Source organism: Topomyia yanbarensis, chromosome 3 (genome assembly GCF_030247195.1).
Source record: "Topomyia yanbarensis strain Yona2022 chromosome 3, ASM3024719v1, whole genome shotgun sequence".
Taxonomy (NCBI): Eukaryota; Metazoa; Arthropoda; class Insecta; order Diptera; family Culicidae; genus Topomyia; species Topomyia yanbarensis.
In genome coordinates, this window is record NC_080672.1 from 108,904,251 (window position 1) to 108,930,899 (window position 26,649).

Sequence of the window (26,649 nt, forward strand, 5' to 3'; positions counted from 1 at the left end):
CCGTGACCGAACTAATATCTGGAACCGTTTTAAATCTTTATAGCACAATATCAGCTTTTAAAAATTGTCAAAACCTTTTCGATTGTGTGTGGTAAAAAATACGTACCGACGAAGAAAAATCAAATTTTAGACAATATTTAATCACATTTCATGTGTAGACCTATCTTTCTAGTTATATTTTGCCATTATTGTAACTTTCCTAAAGTACGCATACAAATGTGGCGAATGCAGTGGTCTTAATCATATATCGAGTGGCAGTGTATTCATTTATAAATAGGCTTTGTAGTATGAACCTATTAGCAGAATCAAAATAAGATAGGCTGAGTGGAAATGAATCACGTGAAGTGGAAATGAATCATGAAATGAACTTTTGTTGTGCTTTCCATCGATCCGCGTAAATTTGTTGCTAAGAAAGTTTTTGTCTTTGCGCAACGAAAGCACAGATTGCTATCATGCAGGTTACGCATGCGACCGCTAACAAACAGGGATGCTACATTGAAATCTGTGTTTCGGTCAAAAATATTTTTTTACCATCTGTGATAACTGAAACAAGAAAAAAATGTGAAAATCTGCGATAAATTCCCGACAAATCTGTGAAAAATCACAATATTTCCAAAAATCTATGAAAATCTGATGATGATAGGTAGAGCGAAAGGGACAACTAGTACCACGACACTATGTTAACCGTGTTTGCAATAGAGCTCGAATTTACAAGTGAATTTGTGTACGAATAATACAATTATTGTGTTCGAGATTGTACATAAAAGTCCACAGCCAGTGTAACAGACTTCTAACTCAGCTACACTGGCTTTGAAAACACACAGCGCAGTGATCTGCTCCGTCTGCCGTTCAACAGGCAACTGAGCTTGTCCGGCCAAATCCGTTCTTTAAATAGTCGATGATGACGTCATTCATAGAAGCGTAACGCGCTGCGTACACAAAAGTGTCGTGCCGGACTTGGGAAGCGTTTTCTTCTTTGTGTAAATGCGCGATATTTTGACTAGATTGTACATTATTTAAATTTTTAATTGCATATCAAAAATCTTTGCGTTTATCTATTGGAATCTATTCTTAGAAGTATTTCGGGGCGATATGCGTAAAAAATTTGAAAATTTATCGTGAGATGGCTGAATTATATGCGTTTAAAATTGGACCACTTTTCGTTACATACCATTTTTGTAGATTTTGTAGAGTCCTACGTCAAAACCTTCATGAAAATGAATCAGTAATACATGCAGTTTTACAATATGGCCGCTCGTTGAGGCATTCTCAGTTGAACCTTAACTATCCGTTTTATGATTTTGCTGTAGGCGGAAAGACCGCAGGTGTTATCATGATGGTACCCTAGCCTATTGAAGCTGCACAGCGTTGACCCTCCTATATACCCCCCAAGTTGATGATTGAGGGCTTGTTCCATCATACTCGATTTCCAAGACGGTCAAATTAGTTGGAAACAGGTATCTGCTACGCCGCCATGATTTCAAAGCCAACATCTAAAACGTCGCGTTAGGATCGATCCACAATAAACAGAATCAATTTCTTTCGACACAATTTTGTGATAGTCGAGTTCGTTCAATTTGTTGGTGCACCATGGAGTAAAGTTTTTGTTATTCATCGACGTGTCCAATACAATACATTTCTTCAATTAGCTGTCCAATATTTTTGCTTTTTTACAAATGTCTAACTATTGAGTCATGCCGTACGGTATCTTACTACTGAAAATCGAGCTTCGAGAAAAACAAGCAGAACAATTCGAACTGTTAGTGGGGCCAATAATTTGTGTGCCCGCTGAGATGTTGACTTATGTCAGTTCAATACAAAAGGGATAGGGATGCCATATACGTAGTTGGAAAGCATTTCGCATCGCTGTTGGTATAGAGTTGTTCTCCGTAGTCCTTAATAGTGGGATGGGTTATTTGCGTACCTTGACTATCCGTGCCATTATCTGTTTGGATAATTATTTTTAACTCTCATGTATGTCCAACGAAAATACAGTAATTTCAATATAGTAACAAACGATGTAAAAATGTTTGAAGTATTTAGAATATATGCTTTATCCTTGTCATACAGTCTGATCAGATGGTTGTCTTAGTGTGACGGTGGAGGTCAAATTAAATAGCGTGGTTTGAGTTGGGTTTAATTTTCTCTACTTACACATTCTCATTCCATCTTGATATATAAAATAACACTTAAAATCAGCATGCTTTTGATTGACGTTAAATAACTCAATTGATTTTTGGAAAATCAGACCGTGTGCTTCAAGAGAATGAATTAATATTCCGATAAAAGCTATACATTCAAATATAACAAAAAAATAATTAATGTTATAATCACAATATTTTACCTTTAGAAGTGCATTTCTACGTCAACAGTTCGTATAACTCCATTGGATTGTCTCTTGTTGAATTAAACTGAAAACATAGGGAAGACCGGGGCTAGTTGGCGGTGTTTTTAATTTTCAATTTTTATCGCTTTGATGTAAATCTTGCAAAATAGAAAACGCGGCATGAAAGAGCACACTGTTGGCAACATCTCTAATTTTTAGAGACCAAAGTATGTGACACGGAAAATCCGTCAATTTCCTCCGCCCCGGAGTAAGTTGGCGGTATGTGAGTATACGCCCACAAGTAAGAAATAAAATTTTTTGATAACTTTTTTGCATTGTAAATAGTACCGCCAACTTGCCCCAACCGCATATTTTATTAAAAACTATTTAAAAAAGCTTTTGTTTGTGGATAGAAGTAATATCTATACGGATACTGAAAGCTCTTTTCACGCGCTATCATTCGGGAAATAGATTGAAAATCGCCCTAAATAACGCAAAGTATTTAAAATTTTGAAAATTTACTTGGTATGCTTGAAAACACAATATCACCCACAACTTCCACCAAACAAATCGTTTTGCAACAAAACCACATTGGATAACGGGTTTCACATAACTTAAGGTACACAAGAAGAGACGGCGCTATATGTCTAATAGAAACAGAGAAAAAGGGATTCCAACAGCATATCAAGCTACTTTTAAACGGCATTGCGTATATTTTTTAATAAAAAAAATGTTGAAACATAAGTGACTTATGCGCTGTCTTCGGAGGCACAAAGAAATTCGTTTACTGCTGTCACGGTTCCGGCCAACTGAGTAGCACAAAAAAAAACTATAAGGCATTTCGTAAACATTGACATAAATTTAACGAAAAATAGCAAAATTTAACATAACTGAGTGCTTATTAAAGGTAATGGTAGTTTTTAAGGGGTTGTATTCCTTTTTATTTCTCGAAAACATTATTATTGGGATTGGCAAATTTTAGACACGCGTTTTCTTACATACGTGGTGAGTGGCGAAGGATTTGGTCAATCATACAGTGATTGAAATAAATGACTTCGCTAGATTTAGTGTTAACTCCTCGCATGAACCAGGACCGAAATGACTGTTGTCAACGATATTTTCGAGCAGTTGTTCTCGCTATGAATATTATTTTCCATCATTTTCATTTTCTTTATACAGGGTGTTTGGTTCATGGTTAAGAACCTCTCGAGGGATGATTAACTGTCATATTTGGAGAAAAAAATCGTTCTACACATACCTTCAAATCTCAACCATTACTAAGTTATTGAATTTTTTGTGTTAAAAACTTAGTTGTCTTAAAATAGCTCTAACTCAAAAAATGTACTTTGTATTTCAAATCTTTTGCATCCATTGGATAGGTGAGAAAATTTTCCATAGAAAAATGTCCTCAAATGTTTCAGCTAATGAGGTTAAGTAACCTTTTCACAGTAATTTATTTAAAATTTAACAATTTTGATCGATTTTTCGTTCATTTCGCGAAAATCTTAATAGTTAACATCACCATTTTAATAATTCAAATTTTTAGCTTTGAAGAGTTGCATAATTTTTTCCTTGACATGATACACTTATCTTTTCTTGTTTTCATGTGTTTGGGTTATTGAACTTGGATATTTTTGTCTCATATTCACTTATGCCAGCTCTTATTGAAAAAGTATGGCACTTATTGCACCTTTTCTTATTTTTATTCGAAAGCCAGGAAAATTTTGCATAGAAAAAGGCATAAATACCTTTCAGTTGAGTGAATTTAGTATTCTTTTAGCTGTTAATTAGTTTAAAGTTAGTGTTATTATTAGCATTTTCGTTATTTTCTTAAAATAGTAAATAAGAAACAGCACCATTATTATCATGGAATTAATGCATCTCAGCAAGTTCTACAATTCTTTCTTTGGCTCCATTCATTTATCTCTTTTAGTTTCGAAGAAAAATCATTTTTATCTCCTCGTTTCATATGCAAAAACAACGATTTCGAATCACTACATTTGTGATGAGGTTATGCTGTGTTAACTATTAAATTGCAGCGAAATGAAAAGCGATAGGGATAAAGTGTCAAATAACAAGTTGTAGAGAATATTAAGGGTCATCAAATGAACAATATTGATGATAAATTTAGTTGATTAATAATTAGAATAATTACAAAAATCTACAAAAACGCAAATTTTAAGTTATTTTACTAGTAAACAGTCATTTAGTACACTTAACTAAAAGATATCTGTACATACATCGAAAGGAAATTTTCTCAACTTTCCAATGAAGCCCTGGTAATAACGACATTAAGCATATTTTTCAGATTAGAGTCTTTTAAACACTTGCAGGTCGATTACAGGAAAAAATTAGAAGAGAAATTACAAGGAACCGAGAAGAGATAGGAATATCATGTTGAAGAACAAATTATAAATCGTTCTCAAACCCATCTTTTGGATAATAGATATTGCTAAAATCATAATTCATTATTTTGAGAAAATTAACAAAAACCTCATCAAAACATAAACTTTGAATTACTTTACAACTAAAAGGTAACTAAAACTAATTGACTGAAAGATATGAGAACACCATTCAATAGAAAATTTTCTCACCTTTTCAATAGAACTAAAAGATTTAAAATACGAGGTATACTTATCGAGTTTGAGGTATTTTAAGATAAATAATTTTTTTACACAAAAAGTTCAATAACTCTATAACGGTTGAGATTTGATGGTATGTGTAAAACGATTTTTTTCTTCAAATATGACAGTCAATTACCTCTCGAGAGATTCTTAAACGTGAACCAAACACCCTGTTTTAGATCTCAATGTGTAAGTTATAATCTTTCGAATGAAACTTATGGCTTAATGATCATATACCTGAATCTGATACAGACGGGCCACCCTTGTAACAATTTTGGTTATATTTAAGTTTTATAGCGTTTATTACAACCAATGTTTAAAACCTTCCATGCATACTTCATGGTTTTGACACCTTTCTACAGGCCGCTATAAACCCGTGTTATGACAAGTTGGCCCAGATGTATTGCTACTAGTATAACTTGATATTCCAACCACCATAGGAGTAATCGTTTTATTTCAAGGTCTTTAAAGCCTCTTTTGCTTTCCATGTTAAAGCTTTCAGTTCTAGCTTGGCTTTTCTCCATTGATTGTATATTTTCAATAAAATTTTATCATGGTTTTATTCATTCACACCTCATAACTTCAATCATCGAACGAACTGCATGATTGTTAGGTATATAATATTTCCCAAAATATTAAATATGCGAAATCTTTATACTTGTTTACGACCCATTTTTACTTGTTTCAAAGGCATGTCGTTAAATATTTACGGTGAAATATAATGCAAAAGTTACGTAAAATAAATGCGCCCCATGAATTCGGCCGAAAATGGGTTTTCTATGATACTTAAAATGTCAGAATTAAAATAACATTATACCAAATTCTGATTAAAAATGTATTATTTTGTTAAAAGTGCATAGATTTTTACTCGATAAACGCCTTGAAACGTATAATTCTCATTCAAACGAAGTAATAAGCATGTATTTGAGAAATTTTAATTTGCGTTTTTTTGCGTTTGCATGATCGACATTTTTTTCCGATGAAACTTGATATACCTAAAAATACTTCCATATGACATGTCCTCCTGGGTTTGTTATAACATAACAAATCACATAGCTAGTGGGGTTATCATAGCGCTTTTGTAGCTATGTTATGATCGACAAGTTTTATGGTGGGCTGTATCGCTGCTTGCAGGTTATAATTATTTTGACAGCGACTTCGACCAAGATGGTAGATAAAAAGGTAGGCGTTTTTTGTATGTAGCGGTTGTCAAACTTGAGTTATCAAAGAAAAAAGCGATTACGTCCATTTTTCGTTTTGAATAGCATAAAATATCAATATAGATACAATGGTTATACATTTCGCACTTACAGCTAATACTATAACATGTATCGAAACTACTATTTTAAACTATATTCAAAAATGGCAGCCTGTTGCTGAGACCGCCGTCAAATAAATGCAAATGTCACACAATGTAATGTCCTTCTAGTAAATGTCTTGATTAATTAATTTGAAGTAACCAAATTAGCAGGAAACTTCCGTATTCATGTGAACAAAGAATCTTGTTTTGGATTCTCATGTAGGAAGCATTGTGGTATTAGCTGATTGTACTTTTGAGATCCGATTGGCTCCTTAGGAATAGAACTGAAAATGCCACACTTACCGTTTCGAAGAAGGATTGTAAGCGCAGAATTGTAGTACTATCCATAAAATTGTTTTGTTCACTGAGAATTGGCAACGAAGTCTTTCCGAACAGAAAGGAAAAAATCCTCTTTACTTTGAACAGACAATTTATTTCATCGATCAGAAAATAAAACGAGTAACGAGCGGAACGTTTGTGTAATAGCGTCACTAAGCTCTACGTTGATTTTTATGCTTTTCGATGCAACTAACGCCAAAGAAATTTAGTCAAATTTCTTTTTAATATTGTGTACGTGAAATGACAAAACAAATAAATTGTAAAGTTGAATTAACAGGTCAACGAGTCTAACTGCGGGTGAAATGTCTGACAAAAAGGCTGATAGTGTGAAACAGCGACCTGTTTACATTTACGTAGAATATAAATAAAAATAGTAAATTCAACCGCAATCTCCACAGGCATAGCATTTAAGCTCAACCATCGCACTATTTCAATGGGTGGATTATTCAAATATTGCAATTTTTTGCATCGGTAAACAATATTTACTATTCTACTGATAAATGCTAAAGTTACCTTATTATTTAACTTCGCTAGTCCTGGTGTCATATATTAGTCTTTTTAATTTGCTGACGCTATATGTATCCTGCATTTCTTAAGTATGTCCACCAAATCGTAAAATTTATTCATTAAATTCCATTCTATTTCGCTCCTCAAGCTGGACAACTGCATCCATATAAAAGCTCCCACCATTTATTTATTTTATCTTGACAATCATTATAGCTCCATAGTGCATATTATACCTTGCGTAAGAATAATTGTTTTGAATAGGTTTTATTAAAGAAATTGATCAACTTCAAGGTTTGCAATAGTCTACAATAAAACTGTCTTATGACTTGATTGTTTGTTTTATGCTAGTTTTATTCTAGGTTTAAAATAGTGCACAGAACCTTTTTACAACCACACATAAAACTTAAAAGTTCAAGTTATATTGTTGAAGTCATAACAATGTTTTATAGACTAATTACAGAGCAAATCTAATGATAGTTATTTAAAACCATAATAAAATCATCGGCTTCGATGGTGCCTCCTTAGAATCAAGATAAAACAATGGTAAATCCTTCAAGCATTTCAATTGTTACTTGGGCAATTAGGTGTTTTATTTGTTTGAATTAAGTTCCTGAAGTCTAGTGAGGTTCACTTTCACTAGTGTTAGAATGATATAGTTTTCTTTATATTACTCGAGGCAGGCCCGTGACCAGGATTTTGTTTCGAGAGGGGCTAAAACTTGTTGCATAAACATGATAATTCTGGTGACTTCAGATAGCCAATGGAAATTGAATGTATTTTGAAAAGTTTTTAGTGAAAAGTTTATATGGAAATTAGTATGGAAAATTGGTTAAAATCAAAAATAAATTCTTAAACAATCACCTTATCAATCAATTCATGAGAAAACTATATATTTCAAAAGGTATTCTTCTACTGAACACATTCGTGGAACATTGTAAGTTTGTGAAAATTCGCTGAGAAAAGTTATTGACTAAAGATTTATCATAGCAACCCTAAAATTTAAATACAACTACAAATGCAAGAGAATGTCGAAATTCGCAACAAATCTCCTGATCAGGCAGGCGATTTGTAGATGCGGAGAAACGGTTCAACTCCTATTTAACTCAAATTTTTATAATTGAAATAATAATACAGATAAATAATCTATTTACGAATTGACATTTTTACACAGATCCAATTTTTATGAAAATGATACTTTTTATATCATTAGGCAGACTGATTTTTCTTGTTAATTCTTCTACGAGATCCTTGAATCTATGTCAAAAGGCAGACCAGTAATTTTGCTTGTTAGCATGTAAAGTGTGTGCAAAAAAAATTCTCTACATAGCATCAATATGAAATTTGACTTGCAATCTTGCAAAACCGTTGGAACTCGATAGGATTACCTAGATTAAGCCTAGAATATTATATTTGAGCACACGAAGCTTATTGGTTTTATTTTTGAATTCATGAACTTTTGTACAATTGGAAAGATAGGTATGTTTTAATGAATTAATCTACTGAACTAACCGGAATTCTATCTGCTGAAGGACTGTTCACTAATCGAAAGGAAATCCCTTGGTACTAATAACAGTTATCTCTTAATTTACAAATTTTTTGTTAAATGTAACAATAAATATCGGTGAGCTCATTAATTTTTGCATACTTTCTTCCGAAAAAATCAAAGAGATCACGTCACACTTGCTTCTCCTGTACCGAAGATTTTCTTTTAGATTTCACTGTTTTTAAATTACTGCAATTTATCCGATTCTTGTGAATATTTTGTAAATTTTTTGCCAGCGAGAGTTTGAATGGCCTACTGTTTAGTTCCTTCAGGCAGTTGGATTTGCTATGATACTTGCAGGTTCACATTCTAAGTCGATTCAAACATATTGACACTAATCTTCTCAGTAATTGGTTCGTTTTTAATTAGCTCATGTGTTATCTTGAAGAAAGCTGTAATAATTTTAGATTACAGGTTTGTATTACCAAAATTTGGGAAACAATTTCAATTAATGCTACGTTGACACGTCAATTAATGCTACGTTGACAAGCGGCTTAGATTAGCTTATTCTTTTTTCCTCAAGGAAGCCACTAACAACTACTCGCGTTTGTTTTTTCACGAATTATATTAATTCAATAAGCTACAATGTATTAAATAAATTCATTGAAAATCATTAATGATTTACAAAAAGTAACCACAACAGAGTTGTATTCAAACGCTTTTCTACCGGTACGCTTTCTGGTTAAACAAGGGAGGCACGTTCCACCCTCTCCGTGCTTCATACTGGAGTGGTCAGTGTCGAAAACGGCAATGTCGATTGGCTGCCTCGTTCTTGCGATTTGACGTTCTTTTTTCAGATCAGTACTAAACCAAGTGGTAATTAGTTCTACAAACCATATGCCAAATGTGAGCCTTTTCCTTTATCTCAAGTTCACACACAATACTTTAGAAGTTTCTATGCGGAAATATATGTAGAATCGCAAATAAAAACCTGTTTTAATCCACCTAGTGATGCAATTGTGCCTTTCTCATTTGTCCAAACTACGATCCCATGGCTGGTTATGTTCAATACAACGATGGAAATGTATATTACATATTCAGTGCGATTTGCACATACATACAATGGATCGACAGCCACGATCTTGAGATGCTATGTGTCGACACTGAAACATCGCTTAAAACCAGCGGTGGATCAAGGAAGAGGATCCGGGGGATCCGGACCCTGCCGAAAATTTTCAGCTTGTTAAGAAAATTTTAACTAGTTTCAATTTTAAAGTAGCAACCCATCACTGAATACTCCTACCTACGCCTAAAAAGTCAAAAAAAATCGCAGCCGGGATTAGGTTGATGATTTTTAGAGTGATTGCATAACCTTTCTATATGAGAAAGGCAAAAAGGTGCCAAAGTAAAAAAAATCAATTCTTGGCCAAACTTTTTTTTCGAGATTACATGAAATCTCGACGTTTCATGCATTTTAAAGACATTTGGCATCAAAAAAAAAAAACGGATTCGATTTGGAAATTTTCCTTTGAGCATTTTTCAGTTCAGTTTATATGAGAATTAGCTGTGTGGCTGCACTCTTCAACCCGTAACTCCGGAACCAGAAGTCCAATTAATAAAAATTTCAATATCAATATCAACCAATGGGAACGTTGTACCTTTCATTTGAGACGAAGTTTGTGCAAATCGGTCCAGCCATCTCTGAGAAACAGAGGTGACATTTTTTTCCACATGCACACATACATACATACATACACACAGACATTTTCCGATCTCGACGAGCTGAGAGGAATTTAGGATATCTAGGATGATAATGGCATTTTTACAGAATTTATTGTTTCCATTGCTGATATTTCATATATTTTTACATAAAAACTTAAAAATTCTTGTGTATAAACCAGAAGCACCCGAAAAAGTTTTTGGAATAGGGCTTCTGAAGCCAATCACCATTCGATTGTATAATGTTCCGAAAAAAGTCAATTTTTGTGCCGGTCTAAGCTATATTTATTAAATATAAATTTATATGAAATTGCACACATGTTGTACCAGGTCACCTTTCTACACTACCTTTTAGCCGGACACCACGTTGAAAGTTTCCATGCACATCCGACACCGAGTCGAGAGCAATGTCAATCTAGAACAGAACGCGATGGCACACCATCCGGAAACAGAACTCAACCTGCTGCTGCTGCTGCTGACCAACCAGCATGAATCCGCTTCTCGATGATAATTTCGGCATGGTGAAGGACCGCCTGTCTGATGATACAACACCACTTCACGTAGCAGAAGGACGAAGCTTGATGAGTTTTATGTCTGGCTTGAAAGAGACGCTCTTTTTTGTTTATTCTCAAAGTTTTCCTCACTGTTCGGTTTAATTTATGAATCCTTCCCACTTCCAAGGAAATGAAGTTGTACCTAAATTCTTCACCGTAAATTGAGCCCGTAGGGTGACCGTTCCATGTGAGCGACAGTAAACCCCGATGAGGTACCACTTTGCCAACCCTATCCGAAAGTCGTAGCTTCCCAGTCCTTAGCTGTCTGCCTTAGATTTTTTTCTGTATAGCTTTTTTATCTTTACGGTAAAATGAAGTTTGCCGTTCGACACTTGATACAAAAGTTTTCTATTTCCCCAACTTTCTTGGTAGACGTCTGTCGAGGTTGTAGGGCGAAGGAAAAAGGCCGTTTTGACAGCGTAATGATTTTAATTAGCTTCAACTGTAATTATAATTCGGAATTAGTGAGCGTATTTATATTGTAAATGTACCTTACAATTTGGTGGGCTATTCCTTTTCTCCGCCCTAGATAGCGGTTAGCTTCGTCCGCGAGCTAAAGGGGTTAAATTAGATTTCAATAATTAAAAATATTTCTTCTTTCTTAGCTGCTTACTTACTTTCCTTCTAGCACAGTTAACTCACTTCTATCTAATTCTATACTTTACTCCTAACCTCGCTTTCACTCTTTACTATCTTTACTTTTCTTCACTTTAATACTAAAATTTTCAATTTGTTTAATTTTCAGCACTTTGCTAGTTCAGTCCTGTTCTCGTTCACGGCTAATGTGGAATAGACCGATTACGAGAACACGCGGTCTTGCCGTTGACAGTTCGGTGACGTATCTCCACTGTCATCAAATGACGTCTGTCACCCACTGACGCGGCGCTTCACTGTTGTGTTGCTTTTGAAGCGGACGCGTTGCCTTTGTCAGGCAGTGTTGCCAGCTCGACGGTTTCTGCGTTGACAGTCTCCCCCGGGTGTAGTCCGGAGTCCGCCGGAGCTCCACTCTCCTTGACGTCGAGCAAAGCCAACCGCGTCACCGGTCGAATACAAGTCTTGTCGCCTATCTTCACGACCGCTCGTCGATTTCTGCCGTCCGCATGCTTCTTCAGGCAAACTATTCGCCCTCGCTCCCAGCCACTCCGTCTCGTCGGCTCCGCGACCATTACCAGGTCGCCTGGTTTCAATGATGGTGTCTCGCTGAACCATTTCGGTTGTCGGCGGATCACCGGCAGATATTCCACCAACCAGCGCCCCCAGAATACATCTAGCTGATGCTGGATGTGCTCCCAGGAATCCCCCAGGATTCGACACCGAACTGATTCGCTGAACTGTCTCGGTCCTTCATCTTCGTCGTTCATTTGCTTCATCCCATTCGAACTTAACAACAGGAAGTGGTTCGGGGTGAGGGCCTCGGTCTCCTCGCTCTCCAATGGCAGATACGTCAGAGGCCTTGAGTTCACGACACTTTCAGCCTCCACGACCAACGTCTGCAACCCCTCGTCGTCAAGCTTCCCCTCGGAATACGCTTCTTTCATTGCAGCTTTAACGGACTGTACTAGGCGTTCCCACGCTCCGCCCATGTGTGGCGCTCCTGGTGGTATGAAGTTCCACTTCGTGTTTGCACTGGTAAACGTTGCGGACAGTCCCTGGCTTATCTGGTGCTGCAGTACTCGATCGGCTCCTTGGAAATTCGTTCCGTTGTCGCTGAAAAACTCGGCAGGTGGCCCGCGCCGTCCAACGAATCGGCGGACGCACGAAATACAGGACTCTGTTGATAGTGTGTAGGCGATTTCTAGGTGTACGGCACGAATCGTTAGGCAGGTGAACAGTGCGACCCATCGCTTTACATTGGATCGCCCCAACTTCACCAGCAATGGTCCGAAATAATCCACCCCTGTGTAGGTGAAAGCTCGCTCGTGATGGGCTAAGCGGGCAGATGGCAGTGGTGCCATTGGAGGGATCATTGGTCTGGTTCGCCGTATTTTGCAGGACGGGCATTCTCTGCCCACTTTCTTGACCACCAATCGAAGCCTCGGGATAGCGTACAATTGTCGAACTTCGTTAACGACCGTTTCAGCATTGCCATGGCGAAAGTTGCGGTGGAATCGATGCACCAGAAGTTCCGTGACGCGATGCCTTCTCGGTAGAATCACGGGATGGCGCACGTTGTAGGCGACGTTCTTAACTGCCGCGATTCGACCCTGTTCACGTAGCAAACCCTTCTCGTCCAGCTTCGGCATCATTTGGTAGATGCAACTGTTTTTCCCGATGACTTCTTGACCGGTCTCATTGGGCGCTTTGTTTGACAGCGCTGCAACTTCGTCCGGGTATTGTTCACGTTGCACCAACTTGAAGATGACTTCTTCAGCAGCCTTCAGTTCCGACTGTTGTAGCTGTCCACTATATCGTGGCTGTTTCTTCGATGCATTGTGCAGAAAACGGAGAACGTATGCGGTCGCACGTTGCAACCTGTCCCAGGAAGAGAATCGGTCGAAATCGATCGTTGGTTCAAACGAACTGTGATGTAGTGTCGATACACGCATTTCTTCCACGGTAACCATCACCGGTTCTTTGCGACAGGTCCAATCTGCTTCCAGGAGATTCAGGAAATGCGGTCCTTGGAACCACTTGCTGTCGTGGTTGAAGTACGGTCCACTACCCCATTTCGTTGCTTCGTCCGCTGGATTGGATTTGGAAGGCACCCATCTCCAGTCGCTTACCGAAGTATGCTCAAGTATCTCACCTACTCTACAGGACACGAACTGTCGATAGTTTCGAGGGTCAGCATTAATCCAGGATAGCGCCGTTCTGGAATCGGTCCAGAAAACCGTCTTGGAAACTGGGACGTCGAGGTTTTCCTTGACAAATTTTGACCACCGTACGCCCAGTACACACGCCTGCAGTTCCAGCCTGGGAATAGACCACGGTTTCAGGGGTGCGACCTTTGATTTTGCCGCTACTAAGCTGCACTGTGGTTTACCATGTTCGTTGAAGGTGCGTAAGTAGATAGCGCACGAATAGGCTACTTCGCTTGCGTCGACAAACACATGCATTTCAGCCCTGAGGTAGGTCCTTCTCGTGGCGTTGGGGAAGTAACATCTGGGAATTCGGATCTCTGCGATATGGTTGATCATCTCGATCCACCTCTGCCACTTCGCATAGACTAAATCGCCTACTTGTTCGTCCCAATCCGTGCCTTCGCGCCACAGGTCCTGGATCAAGACCTTTCCGTGGATGATAAACGGCGAGAGTAACCCCAGTGGATCAAACAACGTCATGACGCAACGTAGAATCTGCCTCTTCGTCGGTCGGGTTACCATGCGAATCAGTGTTTGTACCTCGTCGCTCATTTGAGTAGAGAAACTCAGTTCATCGGATGATGGGCTCCAAAGCATACCGAGCACTCTCTCGATTGTCGACCCGTCGATCAGGTTCAGTTGCTTCTCAGTTCCATCTGGTACTTCGCCCAGTTGCTCGAGGACCGTGCTGCTATTTGACCGCCAGTTGTGCAATTTGAAGCCTCCTTGGCCGTGAATGTATCGCACGTCGTTTGCTACCTTTGTCGCCTCTTCTGCGGATCCGAAACTCGACAGGTAATCGTCAACGTAGTGATCGTGGACGATCGCTTTCGATGCCTCAGGAAACAGTTCAGCGTGCTGTACTGCGTTCCGATTTTTGACGAATTGTGCCGAAGCTGGCGAACAGGTGCTCCCGAAGGTAGCGACATCCATCAAGTAGATCGTAGGTTTCTCCGATGGACAAGCGCGCCACAAGAAGCGCTGGGAATTCTTATCTGCCTCTCGGATACGGATTTGGTGGAACATTTCCTGAATATCCGAGCTGACCGCCACCCCATACTGTCGAAAGCGGAATAGCACGGCTGGAAGTGACGAGAGTTGATCCGGACCTTTGAGAAGAGCGCTGTTAAGTGAGACTCCATCGACTTTGGCGGCTGCATCCCAAATTACTCGGACCTTTCCTGGTTTCTTAGGGTTTATTACCGCTCCCACCGGGAGGTACCATACCCTTCTTGGGTCCGCTGCACCTATCTCCGCTTTCGTAGCCCTGTGCGCGTAACCCTTTGCCTCGTATTCGCACATCTGTCGATGGAGGTTCTCTTTTAGCAGCGGATCGCGATCCATTCTGCGTTCGAGACATTCTAGACGACGTACCGCCATCGTGTAGCTGTTCGGGAATTCTACATTGTCTTCTTTCCACAACAAACCCGTTTCGAAACGGTTCTCTACTCGTCGGGTTGTAGTTTCCAGGATAGTTAGCGCTCGTTGTTCTTCCTTAGACATTGGAATGTTTGACGGGCGCACGCCTGCTTCTTCGATGGCAAAAAACTGCTTCACCGTATCGTGAAGTTCTTCGTCGCAATCGCATCTGCTTACGTGGAAATTATAAGCTTCGGTGTCACCGCTTTCTCGCGGGCCGTAGACACACCAGCCCAATCTGGTTCTCGCAGCTATAGGACCGGTACCATCGCCCTCTCTTACTTTAAGTGGTAGCGCAAGTCGTAGGTTGTCGATTCCTATGAGGATCTTAGGCTTTGCGTTATGGTAGCTGCTAACCGGAATCCCCCTAAGGTGCGCGTGTTTTGTCGCTGCTTCTTCCACCTGGAAACTCTGACTCGGCAGATTGAGACATTGAACCGTTCTTGCGTTCACTATCTTGTGCCGTTTGTGCTGTCCTTCACCTGCGATCTCGAAAGTGATGCGTTGCGATTCCTTTTCCATGCGGGAAGTGTTTCCCGTCCAGCGTAGACACAAAGGCTGAGGGCTACCTTTCAGACCCAACGATACAGCCAGATCATGTTCCATTAGTGTCAGATCTGATCCCTCGTCCAAGAATGCAAAGGTATCAATCGAGACGTCGCTTCCATGTAGGATCACGGGAATTATCCGAAACAGCGTCGACGAAGTCAGAAGACGGTGGGTGTGATTCTCCGCCACTAATGCATTCGATGCTGGAGCCTTTGGAGGCCCACGTAGAGAGTGAAGCAGTGGATGATGGCGGAACTGACAACCCTCGATGTCACAACTACTACGAATCCGACACGCCCTGCGTCCATGGCTGAATAGACAATTCTGACAAAGACCTAAAGCTCGGACTCTTCTCCAGCGGTCGTCGACGTGCAACGCTTTAAATGCAATACACTCGCGCACTCGATGACCAGTTTTGCTGCAGTGTGCGCAGTCAAACTGTTTCGCTGCGCCGGTTGGCACATTTATTGATCGTACAGAACTGACTGCTCCTTCCATCGCGTGAGTGTTCACGAACGCTTTGTTCTTTGGACGATCGCGTGGGTTGTTCCTTCTGGACTCAGGTTCGAAGGTTACTACGCTCGACGCGTCCTGCACCACCGACGTCATGTAATCGCCGAAGGTTTTTAAATCGACGACTTGAAAACTACGCTTATATCCTGCCCACATCATCCTTTGATCTGCGGGAAGCTTCGCAACGAGTTCCTGTAGTAGTGAAGGATTCGATAAATGAGCGCGTTCGTTCGCCGCTTCGATGTGGTCGCATAACGCTTGCACCGCCATCCCGAAATCGATGAGACCTTCCAATCTGTCGGACCGTGGTGCTGGGATGTCTCGCACCTTGCGTAGCAGAGCGTTGATCAGCAACTCAGGACGTCCAAATCGCATACGAAGTGTCTCGATCACTTGGGGCACCGCTGCTGGTAACACCAGCCGACTACGTACTGTTTCAAGCGCAGAACCAGACAAACATCGTTGCAGGCGAAGCATGTTCTCACCATCCGAAAAGCCGCAGGCTTCTGTTGTGTATCGATAGCTTGAAATAAAGATCGGCCAATCCGCTGGGTCTCCAGAGAATCGGGGAAGTTCCTTAGCCAGGGACTGCCGTGCTGCTAGCTGCTGCTGCGTTGGACCTCCTGGAGCTCGAGGGGGAATCACTTGGTCTTGATACACATTTTCTGACAGACGAGGGGGCAGGGGAAATTTATTGAATTCAACCGGGTATGTGGGGGAATCACGCATTCGTTCATCGGTTTTATTCTTATATTGACTCTTGGGCAGAGTTAGTATTTGTGTTACACCCGGGCGCGCGTGAAAAACTTGCTGCTGCTCGCGGGGAACTTCAGGAGGCATTTTACTATTTCCCGGATGCGCGAAATTTCGCGACTGTTCACGGGAAATTTCATACATATTGGTCGTGGGGCAATATTGAGAGGTGTATTCGTTTGCATTTATTGAATAATTACTCAAGGCTTGACGCTTACCTGGGGGTTCCATATAGCTTGGATTGTTTTCCGTTGCTGCGATTGTTTGACTTACCGCTGCCAAACTAGTATGGCTTACCGGTTCCCTCACAGGCCAGCGACGATTTATTGGGTCGATTCCACCTACTGCTTCAGCTTCGGAACCATTTTTAGACCGAATTCGTTCGTACTCCGGGACAGTTGCTAACGTTCGGCCCGCCTTGGGAATGGCGCCGGTCTGCTTCTCCATGCGCGGCTGGCTTGCCGCTGGCTTTGGTAGCTGCTCCGTCACTGTACTGCTTGCTTCCGGTTGTCCGACTCGTTCGCACATTTCCGCACTGGATTGAAATCCTTCAAGTAGGTTGCGGCACAGTTCCAACTGTGCTTGTAGTGCTGATAGCTGTTCGTTTGTCGGTTTTGCTCGCCTTTCGCATTGCTCCACTCGGTTCCTGAGTTCCAACAATGCATCCTCAGATTTCGTTCCCTGTGGTGACTGAGACGCAGACGGCTTCAACACTGCTAGGGGAATGGTTACCATCGGTGGCGCTACCGATCTGGGTGTACCCGGCGCCGGTACCGAACGACGAACAGATGATGCTAGTCGGGCACCGGGGGGAAGTGGAGTAGAAAGACGCTTACTTGAAGTAGGTGAAGCCGCTTCATTGGTAGCACTGCGCGCTGAAACACCACTGCGATGGCTGCTATTTTCTTCTCCTTCCAGCACTTTGTCGATGAGTTTTTGTTGCTCATCAAGATGGCGGCGTTGCAGCTCTATTTCCGCACGTTTTCGTTCTAGCTGCTGCCTTTCCACCAGCTGGCTCATACAGACGGAAAGCGCCGACGCTGCACTGGCACGACTGGAACCGCTCTTCAAGGAAATGGCATCCTCTTGCATGGAGGTGCAATCACCGCACACCCATGACCGGTTCATCACGCTCGCATCCACCCCGGCGCATGTATAGTGCCGCCATCCGTCGCATCGGTCACACTGGACCATATTGTCCGCACTATCCGGACGTTGGCAGGCCACACAATTGGATTCCTCTTGTTCCAACTCCGTTGTATCTCCAATTGGCGTCTGTTCGGCCATCTTACCACAAATTTTGAAGATTGTCGAGGTTGTAGGGCGAAGGAAAAAGGCCGTTTTGACAGCGTAATGATTTTAATTAGCTTCAACTGTAATTATAATTCGGAATTAGTGAGCGTATTTATATTGTAAATGTACCTTACAATTTGGTGGGCTATTCCTTTTCTCCGCCCTAGATAGCGGTTAGCTTCGTCCGCGAGCTAAAGGGGTTAAATTAGATTTCAATAATTAAAAATATTTCTTCTTTCTTAGCTGCTTACTTACTTTCCTTCTAGCACAGTTAACTCACTTCTATCTAATTCTATACTTTACTCCTAACCTCGCTTTCACTCTTTACTATCTTTACTTTTCTTCACTTTAATACTAAAATTTTCAATTTGTTTAATTTTCAGCACTTTGCTAGTTCAGTCCTGTTCTCGTTCACGGCTAATGTGGAATAGACCGATTACGAGAACACGCGGTCTTGCCGTTGACAGTTCGGTGACGTATCTCCACTGTCATCAAATGACGTCTGTCACCCACTGACGCGGCGCTTCACTGTTGTGTTGCTTTTGAAGCGGACGCGTTGCCTTTGTCAGGCAGTGTTGCCAGCTCGACGGTTTCTGCGTTGACAACGTCGATTTTTTTTACTCAAATATTGCACAGCATCGGGCGCAATAAAGTGGTTTATCTACCATATTAGAATTCACCGTCGAGTGGAACTTTGGTGCTGCTTTTCATCAACAGGCGCTCAATAGTCGTTACATTTCTGTTTTGTTTTCGGCAACAGACAGAAGCAACTTTCCAAGTCGACCTGACACATCCCAGAGTGCTAAAGGTGAGTCGGGTATCGGATCTGAGCAATCAACAGAAACAAATAAATCTGCCCCAGCCAACCCCTACCCATGGCAACGGGCAACATTCTTGCTCCCGGTTCGAGACTGCCGTTTGGTAGAATAGCGAAAGGTTGAAATAAATTCTTATCGAGTTTATTTGTGCGAAGTTCGCTGTTTCCCAACAGGCTCATCTTAACGCACTGGGACTAACTTGGGACAGCAAACAAGATGTTTAACTTACAACTTTGAAACTTTGTACTCTGGTTGCGAAGGAGGAGATTATCGGTTGATAAGAGTTCTATGCAGTGTTAAGTCTACTGGGGATGATGGCAGACTCGGTTGATTCACTAGTTAGTGAGTATAAGTGTTAGAGTAACGTTTATGAATTTCTCAAATTTTCTTCGATCTTATACAGAATAATCAAGATAAAAGAAATACATCAGTGAAAATGCGATTACTTCCTATTCCTAATCGACACAATGATCGAGCTTTGTTTTGAGTAAGATCAGCAGTACGATATAACAAATTGAAACGTAGAGTCGATTTAACTTCTTGGAAAAAAATCATCAAACCGTTCGCGAAAGGATTTTGTTCACCAACTAGCAAAATCCTGGGTTGTCGAATCGCACCTTGACGAATCTGACGAACATACATTATTCGACCGTCTCAAAGGTCTTCCAAAAATTCCAGGAGCGGATGGCAGTGGACCAGAAGCCCAGAGCTGAACGAAAACCGAGAGCAACGCGCAAAAAAACCTAGATGATGAAGATGAGATCTACATCAAAGCGGATATTAAGCAGTTGCTGAGACAAGAAGATTTCACAGGTAAGGACAAGCTTGCGCAGGAGTAGTACGCGTCATATTCTGTGAATTTGGTAGCGGAAGAAAACTGTCCTGAACTCCGTCCGATCGAAATCTATTGAATAATGATGATGCGGGAACTTCAGACGATCAAAGGATAGACGAAGCAATATTTGAAAAGGGCGCATGAGTTCTTGACTGCACTATCTTTCCAAAAATATTGCTCGAGCGTCGCCATTTTTACAGCGTATATATCCGAGAATTAGTTGCAGGTTGACTCTAATGGGACAATAATTAAATATATAAAATATATTTAGTAAAGTATAAGTAAATATAAAACATAAATAGCATAGCAGATTATACATAAAAGATAGAGTTTGAATGAATGGTGAGAAAGAGTTTTTTTGGAGGCGGGTTGAAATTTAAACTTTATTAATAGTTCGACGGAGGAAACAAAGTTGATTTATTAAAAGTGTGTCAGAGGCTATAAAATTCAAAGAGTTCGGAATGATAAAAATTGAGAAAAATGCATTTAAGATCGAAATAAATATACTTGCGTTGCGTTGCAAAGCGCGGTGCTATTCGTAGATTACATAATAACGATTATCATGTTGCCTATAGGTAGTTTAACTCATCATGCTTGTGAGATAAATGATCGGGAATGAACTTTATCTCTTTTGAGTTCAGTAAACTAATAGCATGATAATCGTCATTGCCGACCACGACCATCTTCACCGATACTTAGGATAGGGTAGTATATGTTGATGTAATACCTACTTAAGGAAGGCCCCCGACTCAGCGACGCTTCCATAGGTTACGGAGATGGATTGAAGGACAGGTATAGGTCTAAGATTCGCCACAAGCAGGCAATGCAATGACCACGAAATGAATATGTTTTATGCAGTGGGATGGTTAGTCTCCGAGTACACGCATACTCAGAGCAAAATGATATTTAATTATGTCTTGTGTTTAAACTCTGTATAGCCGGCCATCGAGAGTGATTTACTTTTCTCCTGAACTACAGCAATTTGAACGCCAAACAGCCGGCTGTGGGGAGTATTGCCAAAACTATGAGCTAGTCTGCTATCTACAATCGTTTGTGAACTGGGTAGCAGGACCACAAGATAATCTTAACTCTATGCACGAAAGTCATTCGAGATCGATTTTCGAAATTTTCAAATCTTTGCAACTTGAATAACTTATGATGGTACTGTGGTTTCTACTTTATACTTAGTCCGTGTGTTGCAACTTCGTTATAGCTTTGGACTTATTGATATTATTGAAAACGTCACAGTTAATAACGAGAAAATGCCTCAATTGAAATTTCTGTTCTTCAAATATTTTTACGGACGTAGAACTAGCAAAAGAGAAAAAATATTGATCGAAATCGAATCTACAAAAGAAAACCAGGAAATAATTTTGAGCTGCCCAAAATATTCATTAGTTGCACTGAAAGATTCACTCTAAATGACGGATACACTAGCAGCCTCAGACGCGCGTCGTTTGTTCCCCTTCCCTGTCAGCATACGACCACAGATCCTAGCCGATCTTCACTAATGCCACTCCCGCTCAAAACGAAACTGAGGTAGGCTCCCAATCCATCAACCTGTCGAAGTCAACGAACTGATAGCGGTTGGGGGTAGAACCCGACCCAGTCCCGAGTTTAAGCAAAAACGGCATAAGGTGTGGCCTGCAGTTTTGCCAACCTTAAAATCGAAATAAATATACTTATAGTGAATAAATAAATTATTTTAAAATAAATTTATAAATTCAGATTTAGAAGGCGCTAACGAAAGAAAATCTAAAATTGGGAGGATTACTCAATGTTGAAAATGTGAAAAATATTATGAGAAACTTAGTTTTTGCTTGAAATTAGGGTTACCACCTCTGGTGAGGCTTTCACCCGAAGATTTTTACTGACTTGGAATGGGATTCAAGCGAAATATGAGTAAACGCCGAAACCAGACCAAAATTTTAATCAAAGCGATCACTCGATATTGTAGAATATTTTAATTTTTTTATTACCTACTGAGTTGACCACAAACAAGTTTATTTTTTTTGAAACCAACTCCTCAGGTTATCAATTTACCTATGGTTAGAAAATCACCAAATTGACTCATATTGACCGTTGAATACTCTGTTTTGGCAAAGCATAATGCGCACCACGTATGTGTACCGGTCACATTAAGCTGTAAATTGTCCGCGTATTTAGATAGGCGTAAAATTTGACTGCTACGGCTAACAGTAAAGAATCCGAAAGCACCAGCCACTCTCGCTGTGGAGCATAAGCCAAACGAGCATTGTTCTCCTCAATAGCAGTGTGGGAAGTACGCTGCGATGTCCCGGAGGGGTTGCAATCCTACTTGAAATTGGTGTACCTTGGATTTGGATTTCATATGAAATCTTCTATGCCAAATTGTGACACGTCATACATATTTTGACATCAAAACACATGATGACAAGTGATAGTGCGACTTTTGTTTACATAATTTGGGCCACCGAACGGTTGGGGGGGGGGGAGCAGGATGGGGTGTTTCCCTCCGGGCTTGGAGTTCGGAAGGGGCCCGAATTATTAAAAGAAACTAAAATTTTGACAAATACATTTCCGACAAAAATTTATTTGAGAACGCTATTAAAAAATTTATATCTTGTGCATGAAGTAACTAGAATAGCGAAAATTCTAAACTAGTGCATATTTGATATCAAATATACATTTTTGTACCCATTTTTTCCTTTTTTGTTGCGACTAATATGTATTAACATTTTCTTTGTTGACTTTTTAACGACATTTAGTTAGCTAGAGATTACTGAGTAGGGATAGTTGTGAAAATTTAGGGCCACAGTACTCACGTGAAAAATTTAGGGGGAACTGGACCAATTTGGACCTAGTAAGGGTTTATGAGCTATAGAACTGGAACGCGATCCAGTTTCACCTTTTTGCCTTTCTCATATAGAAAGGTTATGCAATCACTCTGAAAAACGTCAACCTAATCCCGGCCCGGAGGGCCGAGTGTCATATCCCATTCGACTCAGTTCGTCGAGATCGGAAAAAGTCTGTATGTGTGTGTGTATGTATGTGTGTGTATGTGTGTGTATGTGTGTGTATGTGTGTGTATGTATGTGCGTATATGTCAAATAATGTCACTCATTTTTCTCAGAGATGGCTGGACCGATTTGCCCAAACTTAGTCTCAAATGAAAGGTGCAACCTTCCCATCGGCTGCTATTGAATTTTGGATCGATCGGAATTCTGGTTCCGGAATTACGGGTTTCAGAGTGCGGTCACACAGAAATTTCTCATATAAACTATAGGAATAATTAAAAATAGAATTTTTATTTTTGATGCTAAATGTGTTCAAGGTGCATGAAACGTCGAGATTTGATGCAAACTCGAAAAAAAATTTGACGACGATTCACTTTTTTGGATTTTGGCACATTTTCGCCTTTCTCATATAGAAAAGTTATGCAATCACTCTGAAAAACGTCAACCTAATCCCGCCAAATTTTTTTTTTCGACTCGCATAGGGTTTCTGGATTTTAACAGGGGCGTAGTTGATGGTTTACGGAGAGGGGTTACACCCCCCCCCCTCTACTGTTCGCGCCCCTCCTTTAAAAATCTCCTTAAATCACCCCTCAGACCACCACCCCATCCAGCCCTCATACCCCTCCCTTTCAACCCCATCATCTTTAAACCACCACTATATCACAAAGCATACCAATTTGAGCTGGGGAGTCGTTCGTTCATGGGACTTTCGCCCTCCTCACATACCCACCCCCGCATGACAAAATGAGTTAGCAAGCAGATAACATTGATCAAATGCTGATTAGGCTAATGGAGTATGATATTTTTTGTTTCAAGTGTTTCACCGTCGACACGTAGCTCATCAAGTTCGTGGCTGGCATGCCATTGTGTATAAGTGCAAAGTGTACTAAGAATGTAATGGACATTTCCACGATTATGCCTGCGTGTCATAGTTTAGAGAAATGAGAAAGGCACAATTGCACCGCTAGGTGGATTAAAACAGGTTTTTTATTTTTACATAGATTTTTTTTTATAAATTTTGTGAAAATTTCTTTGGTTTGTTTTTTTTTTAAGTTGTGGATTTTTTGTGTTTCTACTATTTTAGAATCCTGCGTTTTTATCTGTTCTCATTGTTACTACATTTTTATTTTATCTACCTTTTTCTCCAATATTTATTTTTTTTTCATTTTTATTGCTACTTATTTAATTTATAGTAATTTCCCTGTAATTTCATGTTTTGCAATTTTTTGCAAAACATGGAATAACAATTACATTAAAAATGAACATTTTCAATGTAATTCTATGATGGAGAACTTATCGGTAAATAATTTTATACATGTTTTTAAAATCCATATTAATTGACATACTAAACTGTAATTTTATTACAGAATATAATTATAAGTATCGTTTAAATCAAAACGCATTTAACAAAAATCTTCCGAAATGCGATAGTTTTCGAGTTATTTGGAATTTTGTTCCAACATAAAGAGTTAAATCATGTGATTATGCCCTTTTTAAAGGTAATCGTGTTACTCCATCATAAAATGTGAAAAATCTAATGTTTATCGTTTAAAAGACGTAAAAGAATCTTTATCAGTGTATTTGTATCATGGAGAAGCTATCAATAAAAAAAGTTTTCCTAACAACAACGTTTGACATGGGGGTGGAGATAGCGTAGTTGGTAAATCGATTGCCTTGTACGTAGCTCACGTGGGTTCAATTCCCAACCCCCGCTCATAGGGTTAGAGATTTTTCTAAAGAGATTTCTCTAACCCGACAAAGAGCCGAATGACCCTAAGGTTAAAACTTCTATAATCAAAACAAAAAACTTTTGACATATTTTTATAATTCATACTATTTGCAGTTAAAAATACAATTTTATTTTTGAATATGATTCTAAACGCCATTTTAAATCAAAATGCATATAACAAAAATTTTCTGAAATATAGTAGGGTGATGAGCCCATTTTCGCCATGTTTCTATTTTCACCCTACCCATTTGAGGTCGTTCATTAGAGCAGCGTCTGCCATCTTTGTTCAGTCAAATGATAGCGCAACAATAGGGTCACTTGATTCGAGTTTTCGTTGCGCTCAAACACGAGAATTTCACTGTTTTCAGCACATTTGTGTTATTCTCTTGGTTCTTAACAACGAAGCAAAGCTGTAGATGTGAATTTTTACGCATTCCATTGGTTGTAGGCCGAGAAATTATTGAACTAGTGAAGCACCGTCCTTAGTATGGTGAAAATAGGTACTTTACCTTATATCTCGAGATATTTTAAAATTTAATTCAACAACACAATTATTTTGTTTTATTACAACCTTTTCATAAGTTATTCCCGTTTCTTCATCAACAACAATAGGTTTTTCAAAAGGCCCATAAAATTTTCTATAACTTTTTTTGACATCAAGGCGATATTGTAAACCATATATATATATATATATATATATATATATATATATATATATATATATATATATATATATATATATATATATATATATATATATATATATATATATATATATATATATATATATATATATATATATATATATATATATATATATATATATATATATATATACATATATATATATATATATATATATATATATATATATATATATATATATATATATATATATATATATATATATATATATATATATATATATATATATATATATATATATATATATATATATATATATATATATATATATATATATATATATATATATATATTTTCATATTATCACATTCAAACTATTCCTTTTCTCTTTAGGTTTTTGTTGACAAAATATAAAAAAAATAGAAACAATGTTTTTTTTGCAATTTTGGTATTTGTAAATTATGACACAACACTTTTTTCAGTGTAAATTTTTTCGTACAGAAATATTCATTCCCTATAACTCATTCTCAGAAAGTTTTGCTGTATAAAATATAGTAATCGAACAACAAAAATTAAAATTAATGCACGTACAAATGTCTACGCCTTTTTTAAAAAAATGGTCTTGTTTCAAAATATTGCTCCTTCTGGATTCGCCACTGGTTTCAAGTGTTTCAGCGTCGACACAGCATTTCAAGTTTGTGGATGTCGATCCATTGTATGTATGTGCAAATCGTACTGAAAATGTAATAATCCTTTTCACCATTATATTAAACATACCAAACCATGGAATCATAGTTTGGACAAACGAGAAAGGCACAATTGCACCACTAGGTGGATTCAAACAGGTTTTTCATTTTTTAATTAATTCAATCAACTTTATGTTTTTTTTTTTAAATTTCTTCTTTTTCTTTTCTTCATTTTCTGTGTTTGTATAGTATACAACCTTGGTTTTCTACTATTTTGTGTTTTCCATTTTGTCCGTTGGCTCCATTTTTTGTTCAGTCCATACCTTCCAAATTTCTTTATTTGATCGCCATTTTATAATTCCAATTTGCCATTTTCGTCTAATTTTTCAAAATTTTCCGTTTTGTTATTTTTTTCTTTTCCTATGTTCATTTTATTTGTATCTTTCATATCTATTTCTCTAATTCTATTCATTCTTAACGTTTGATTCAATTTGCAATTTTTTTAAAAAATATTTCTTGTTTTTAATGTAAAACATATTTAATTAATTTTGATTTATCGAATTTTTTAGATTGATGCATTTTTATTATTGAAGTTTGTATTCTTTTATTGTTATCTTTTTAAATTTAGGTCATTCTCAAAATTTTCCTACTGTTACCGATTTTTTATTATTTTCACCACTCGTTCAATAATTTTGTACTTCTTTAATCTTTGCGGTTGATTATTATTAAGATATAATGTGCTTTCGCAGTTAAAAGATTT

General features: G+C 38.8%; 1 protein-coding gene across 1 annotated transcript; it reads right to left on the reverse strand.

Annotated features, from left to right (window-relative positions):
• Positions 1 to 11,236: 11,236 nt before the first annotated feature.
• On the reverse strand, positions 11,237 to 17,979 carry LOC131687134 (uncharacterized). The gene is made up of 2 exons (XM_058971183.1): positions 11,470 to 17,979; positions 11,237 to 11,405 (listed from the first exon to the last, which is right to left on the reverse strand). The coding sequence occupies exon 1, from the start codon at positions 17,977 to 17,979 to the stop codon at positions 11,740 to 11,742; it is 6,240 nt and encodes a 2,079-aa protein (XP_058827166.1). The 3' UTR covers positions 11,237 to 11,405; positions 11,470 to 11,739.
• Between the last annotated feature and the right edge of the window lie 8,670 nt (positions 17,980 to 26,649).

Coding starts and splice junctions, on each gene's coding strand:
- LOC131687134 (XM_058971183.1), bottom strand. CDS start 17,979: ATGCAAGAGGATGCCATTTCCTTGAAGAGCGGTTCCAGTCGTGCCAGT.